The sequence below is a fragment of the Juglans microcarpa x Juglans regia genome, chromosome 1D (assembly GCF_004785595.1).
Source record: "Juglans microcarpa x Juglans regia isolate MS1-56 chromosome 1D, Jm3101_v1.0, whole genome shotgun sequence".
In the NCBI taxonomy this organism is placed as follows: Eukaryota; Viridiplantae; Streptophyta; class Magnoliopsida; order Fagales; family Juglandaceae; genus Juglans; species Juglans microcarpa x Juglans regia.
The window spans coordinates 6,809,892-6,816,575 of NC_054594.1; the positions used below are offsets into that span (position 1 = coordinate 6,809,892).

At 35.4% G+C, this 6,684-nt stretch overlaps 1 protein-coding gene across 1 annotated transcript; it reads right to left on the reverse strand.

Annotated features, from left to right (window-relative positions):
- Positions 1-1,438: 1,438 nt before the first annotated feature.
- LOC121242679 lies at positions 1,439-6,347 on the reverse strand. The gene is made up of 8 exons (XM_041140605.1): positions 5,859-6,347; positions 5,336-5,390; positions 5,055-5,112; positions 4,732-4,826; positions 4,540-4,643; positions 4,109-4,237; positions 1,902-3,316; positions 1,439-1,664 (listed from the first exon to the last, which is right to left on the reverse strand). Exons 1-7 carry the CDS (start codon positions 5,930-5,932, stop codon positions 2,038-2,040), a joined length of 1,794 nt encoding a protein of 597 aa, XP_040996539.1. The 5' UTR covers positions 5,933-6,347; the 3' UTR covers positions 1,439-1,664; positions 1,902-2,037.
- Between the last annotated feature and the right edge of the window lie 337 nt (positions 6,348-6,684).

The window sequence follows — 6,684 nt, forward strand, 5'->3', positions numbered from 1 at the left end:
ATATTATTATTATTTATTATTACTTTAATAGGCTATAAATTATCTAATCCTAACATGAACAATGCTGGTTTTCATCTTTAATTTTATCATTCTTAATCACGAGTCAACTCGTGTAATAAATTTTAACTAGCTTTATAAATTAATTATTTAAATAAATAAAAAACTACTTAAAATATTATATATCAGTAGGTTGATTGGGGATGAAAACATTTTAAGATCATGTCTGTCCCAACATTCATACCTAAACTGGCTTGTTGAGTTCCCTGCTTTGCTATTTTATATCGATCAATATTATTACTGGAGCTTGATTACATTTTAGATTAATTGATCTTAGAGGTATGATAGATCTTTTGATGGACAATTGGATGCTTAATCTCGGGATTTCTATTTTTGTTGAAAAATACTAAGTATACTTAAGAAAAAATTATAAAAAAACTTCTTCATATGACAGTTATTTATATGCTGAAAATCATGAAATTTGAAATTCAAAAGAAAACTAACTAAATAAGTCTTGTAAGTAAAAATGTTAGTATATATAACACTAATTTTTATTTATTGTTGCAGCTTACAATATAATAATATACTTCAAGTGCTACTTTATTGGGATTATATATATAGATATATATAAAGATCATTATCCCAACTAAGCTAACTTTTACAGCACCAGTGATTTGTATTTGTATAATTATTAAGGGAACTTAAAATATTACTCTATAGGTTGAAACCTCTCTAGAAAATTATTATTAGGATTTAAAAAAATAAAATAAAATAAACGATTCATAGACTTAGGCTGGGTAGCTAACCTCTCTGACCCTGCCCTCGCCCCGCCCCGCCCCTCCCCTCCCCTTCCCTTCCCCACCCGTATTCATTGAGCGGGTGGGTAGGTTGCCGGTCCAATTGCTGTGGCGCTTATTAGGGTTTCAAATTTTCGGGTTATGAAACCCAATTTCACAAAGTCAGTTCCACCAATTCAACACTCATTCAGAAACCCAATTCCAGGGAAACCAAACACAATTCCAAATGCTAATTCTAAACACGCATACATTAGTATTATGAGCCTCGTCTGAGAGAGCTTGTGTGAGCTTTTGTTTGTGTCTTGTAATCCACATTGAACATTCACATGATTAGGACTGTTAAACAGGGACAGAGCCTGAGTTGATCAGATGGAGATGGCGAGAGGACGAGATAGAGGCACTAGATACAGCAAGAGGTAGAGACAGAGAGAAAAATAGTAGGGAAATAGAGGAGGAGATGAGGGAGAAAGGATTGGACATGACCCCTAGCATGCCTTGGCTGTGAGCCACAAAAAGCTGTGCCATGCCCACCTAAGTTCTATATTTTGGAACTCCATAACCATGGAAAGAAGAGTACCATTCCTGCTCTCAAAACCACCAGCTTAGTTGCTGACTTTCATGATACGTATAAAGAAGACTAGCACTAGTAAAATTGGATTCAGTAGATCTTTTATTGAAAAAAATCAAAATATCGCTTACTAAAGTTTCCAGAACAGTCAGTCATGTAGCTGTACAAATTATCATTGTTGCCCACTATTGAGGAGGTGTTATTTGTTCTTTCATTGAGTTGGCTGCACAAATCCTATCCCATCAGTCCATGCCATTACGAGGTGTATCGAAATTGAACATGTACACAAATTGATAATTCACCTGCAAGAAATGAAGGCACTATATATCTGTGGTAATCTTATCATATTCTGGATATTATATATATATATATATTTTATATTTTATATTTTTTTCTGTTAGACTATTTTCAACTGGTTCATAATTAGTTATATTATATAGGGAGAGCACAAATGAAGGCACCCAAACCACAGATCGGCAAAAGTGCAGGGAAGTGAAGATGCAGCAATGGGAAACAAAAGATTGGCAAAAGTAACTCACCAATTTCATATCAACATGTTTTAGCTCGTCTCCTCATCGACCTTGAATTCTTGAAAGAAACCTTTCTACCAGACTCTTGAACAATCCACCAATCTTAACCACCATCAGCACTAGAATAATCATTGGCAACTGATTTCTATTTAATGTTGGTAGATGCCCACTCAGAATCAAATGCATGTTCCAGGCATTTTTCTATAGATTTTACAGCAGCAGAACTTCCAAGCTTCTGAGACTTCAGAGGAGGCAGGAAAAGTTGCTTCTCATTGGATAGAACACCATTGTTATCATGTCTGTCACATGATAACAAGTGGTGACTATTGTCCGAGTTATCTCTGTTTTCTTCCAGTGAACAAACACCATCCTTCTGATTTAGATTGTCAAATTTCCTGGAAATTTTGAGTCTTCGTTTTCTAATGATAGATGGAGTATTTATAAAACTCCGTGCAGCGCTCCTCAATATAGATTCTGGACTGCTACCATCAACAGTTATTCCTGTATTGTGGCTTGATGGCGAATTAAAAGAAACTGGACTTGAAGCTGTTTGAATATAGCTATCTTTACTTGGAAATGTACTTGTTTTCAAAAGTGTGTTTAAATCCTTTTGGAAGAGTGGTTTATAGCACAATGAACTGTTTGAATCCTCCAAGTTTGCAGGGGCTCGAAAATTTTTACTTTCCTCATAAGTTTCACATGCTGTCCTAGATGAAAGAGGATCCTTATTTTGGCCACAAAGTTTTGAGTTCCTATTTTCATAGTCCGCATAACAAACATTGTGTTGTGGCACATAAGAAGATTCATGCAATCTCCTAGCAGCGGCAGGAAAAGCTAACCCATGAAGAAAATTAGAAGTTAATATGTTACACCCTGAAATATCTGAGCGTGTACTCTGCAAGGGTCGAGAAAGTCCTCCAGAAGGCAATGGATTGACAGATTTATCAGGCTCGTGGACTTGTTCACCTAGACATTGAAACTTTACTTGATGACTAGAGGAAGTACAACATAATTCATTGGTCTTGATAGCTGCATGATAGGGCTCTCTGAATGTGTTGCCATTATTAGCACGGTCCTGGCATTGTTTGCCACTCGGACCACAAGAAGCTGCATCCCCATCATGCAAATTTGTTCTACATCGGGGTTTTGTTAAGTCATTTTCCCCTCCTTTCAAAGACCTGCAATCCTCTTTATTTGAAGGTTGCAAATTACTTTCCCTCATTTCAAGAATCAAATCCAGTGAACAAGTGTCTGCACTTCCCTCAAAGTTCAATTTCTGATCACAGCTTTCTTTAACCTCTTCAGACTTTATGCATTCAGCTTTTGCTTTATGACTGTAAGGACCAGAACCACAAGCTAAATTTATCGATTCTAATTTCTTCCTCACCGAGCAGTTCCAGTGATTTTTTATTGAGTTTTCTGTCCTGTTCATATTAAATGATATATAAGTTATAAGAAGTTCCTCCTCAACTAAAAGAAAAAAACACTCTCCACCAATGTATTCAATTCAGCTAATTTCATAATGTAAATATTCAATTTTAATGGATCCATTAAATTGAAAAGGTTAGACTAATATTAATGTATCCTGAGTAAAATCTCTAAAGACTAGCCCTGCATATAATTGCCTTTATCAAAGCTTATACTAATGCAGCATGCTCCCTGTAAGAATCATAACAGGCCAACAATTAACTCAAATCCATACTTAATAAGGAAATACAGACTATCAAATTTAGCCATCTAGACAACAAGAGCATGCATCTCCAAACAGTACTTGGTGCATGTGAAAAACACATTATGATCTAAAGCTCATACCCCCCCCCCCCCCCCAAAAAAAAAAAAAAAAGAAAAAGAAAAAGAAAAAAAGAAAGAGAGAGGATAGATGACAATAAATCAGATAAGAAATTACATGTATAAAGGTCAAATAACTATGTGAAACAGTAAATAATGATTATAAGAAAAACCTGGTATGTTTTGTCCAGGTGCCTAACCCTGGACCAAAAAAAGTTGTCTTAACCAATACAGCTTTCTTTTTTAATCGGTGTCTGGTTTATCCTGAAACTATCTGCATTATGAGAGAATAAACAGCACCTATTTGATTCAATCAGACACACCAGCTACACCAAATTTCATTTTTTTGGAGAGAAATTTTAATTTCCACTGTCTTATATAAACTTTCAGTTATATGGTTTTCATTTAATACTTTCAGAGTCACATACCTTCCATCCAGAAACTTTGCTATTTCAGCCCACTTGTTCCCATATGTTTGGTGGGCCTTAATGAGAATCAATTCCTCTTCTTTGGTCCATGCTGTTTTTTTTATATCTGGATTTAAATGGTTGTGCCACCTAAACAAAGAAAGAAGAAAATAGCAGTTTGATTTAGATTTATTTATTTTATCTCTTCAATGGAAAGGAAATATAAATGGGGCTTCCTTTAAACAGAAAAAGAAAAATTCATAGGGGAAGCTAAAGCAGTTACTGCATATAGAGACATGCACAAATGTGTCTGCCACACATGCACTCAATTGTGTGTCTGTGTGTAGATAATGTGCATGCACATCACATATATGACAATGAGTAAATGAATAAATAAAATTATGCAGAAGAGAAACTGGATAAATTGTACTTATTGATCAGACTGCACCTACCTTTCTCTACATTGCTTGCCTATACGGCCTGGCAAGAATTTTGCTATCTCAGACCATTTCTTTTTCCCCTGCTTTGCAACCAGCTCAATGATGAGATCATCTTCCTGGAAGTTGCAGATAAGAAAATCAAAATCACATACCAAACTTGAAAACAAGACCTTCTTGAAAGAACCAATGTGAATGTTATTGCACCTCCTTGCTCCAAGGCCCTTTAACAAGATCGGGATTGAGAACCTTCTGCCAGCGATGCAGGCACTGAACATCAGTTCTATCAGGAACGCATTCAGCTGTAAAGGATATCAAATCAACATCACTTTGTGTTATATTCTATTTTTGGGAGGGTGAAAAGGCTTGGAACTCTCTGTCTCTTGTCTCAGAGGTTTTTGACTCGCAAACCATTGGTTCAAGCCAAAAGCTATTGTATTCTTTATTACCAACACCACTAATCAGAGCGAAATCAGACATACTATAAAAAAAGGGATAAAAAATAAGTTAGGTCACAGGTTGATACGCACCAATCTTTTTCCAGTTCTTGCCATTGAACTTTTGAACGGCAACAGCTAATATCTTATCCTGTTCACAACAAGGGATATACAGTCATCGCCCCAAGCTTAGCCAATTAGCAAAGTGAAGTCTCAAGACTGAGGTAGACACATAAAATTCTCCCTCCCACTCTAGGCCCTAGACTTCAGGTAGAAAATCTAGGGGATCCAAAGGGCCATGCATCTAATCCCAACTAAGTTATCCGATAAGCAATAAGAAGCTATAAAGCATACAATACCAACTAGATACTAACCTCCTCCTCTGTCCATCCTCCCTTTGTTGATCGTCTTGTAGGGCCTGTTATCCGCCTAAAAATTCATCCCACTCTAAAATTACAACTCGTGCCACAAGAAGTAGCAAAACAATTCAGATTCAAAAATAAAAAAGGAAAATATAGGATAGTGACATCGAGGGTTCTTTATCGTTTGCAACTCCATAAGAAGTTATTAACAATAGAACAACATAGATATTTCCGGTTGCTCCCTCACTCAATTGAGACTAATAGAGCTATATGGTTTGGAAAAGTTCAAATGCCTCAATATTTGGATAATAGAAACGCAAAACACCCAGAATTGCTCTTTTTCCCATCAGTTTTAGCATCCAAACGGGGTTTAATAGTATCTTGACAAGATATTAAGCAATGCAATTTCCGTATATCACCATCAACCCATTGTGAGAGGGTAGTAAACCAAGACAAGCTTTCATCTTATATATTTAAGAAAGATCATAAGCGATTAATAGAGTGATAAAAAAAAAAAAAGATAAGAAAAACAAACCCTTGAACGGAGACTGGCTTGGGAACCGCATTATCACAGCTGCTAGAAGACAACGGAGGAGTTGTAGAAACCATACCCTCCGACTTCTACATCAAGTAAAAAATTAAATTCCATAAACCCACAAAGGGAGCATTTCCGTTTTCACGTCTGTCGTAATAAAAGCCTTGAAAATCTTAACCCGAACCCAAAGTCACATCCTTTATATAAAACCAATCAATGAATTATTTATTTTTTTTACCAAAAATTGTCAATTTGAGTAATCAACAATAAAAACACACAACGGAGTAAACGAAACAGAGATAGAAATCTAAATCAACTGAACCGTTATGGGCTTGAAGGAACCTCTCTCTCAAAACGCTTTGTTTTTCGTAACGGCTTAAAAAAGGCAGAAGGAAACACAGAGTAATATGCGAGTGTGGAGGATCAAAAAGGGTTGGAGAATAGAGAAGACTTTGAATCGATTTGACGTAAAAGATGAGGTTTTACCGAGAGAATAGGAGAGAGAGTTTGGCGGGAAAGTGATAATGCATAGAATGATAGTATAAGAGATAAGAGTCCAAAAGAGTGTCCTCCGGGATGTTATGATGAATATTTCGTTCTGTTTTGTACTCTAGGCTTTTAAGCCTATTGCATTTTAAGGAGATTATGATATTTTACCATAAAATTTATATTTTTAATTTTTGAAATTTTGTTTTTTGATTTTTCAAGTGAGTTTTCTAGAAATTTTATAATTCTTAGTTGAATATACTTATAAGAGAAATATCATATCAATTGTAGATTTATTTTTATAAAATTTGTTTATAAATATTTTGTATTTATAATTTTA

Bases quoted from the DNA above. Each gene is read 5' to 3' on its own strand.
- LOC121242679 (XM_041140605.1), bottom strand. From the start codon at position 5,932: ATGGTTTCTACAACTCCTCCGTTGTCTTCTAGCAGCTGTGATAATGCG. The intron at 5,391-5,858 runs GTTTGTTTTTCT...ATGAATTTTTAG, and splicing joins AAGCCAGTCTCCGTTCAAGG to GCGGATAACAGGCCCTACAA. The intron at 5,113-5,335 runs GTTAGTATCTAG...TGTTGTGAACAG, and splicing joins GAGGATGGACAGAGGAGGAG to GATAAGATATTAGCTGTTGC.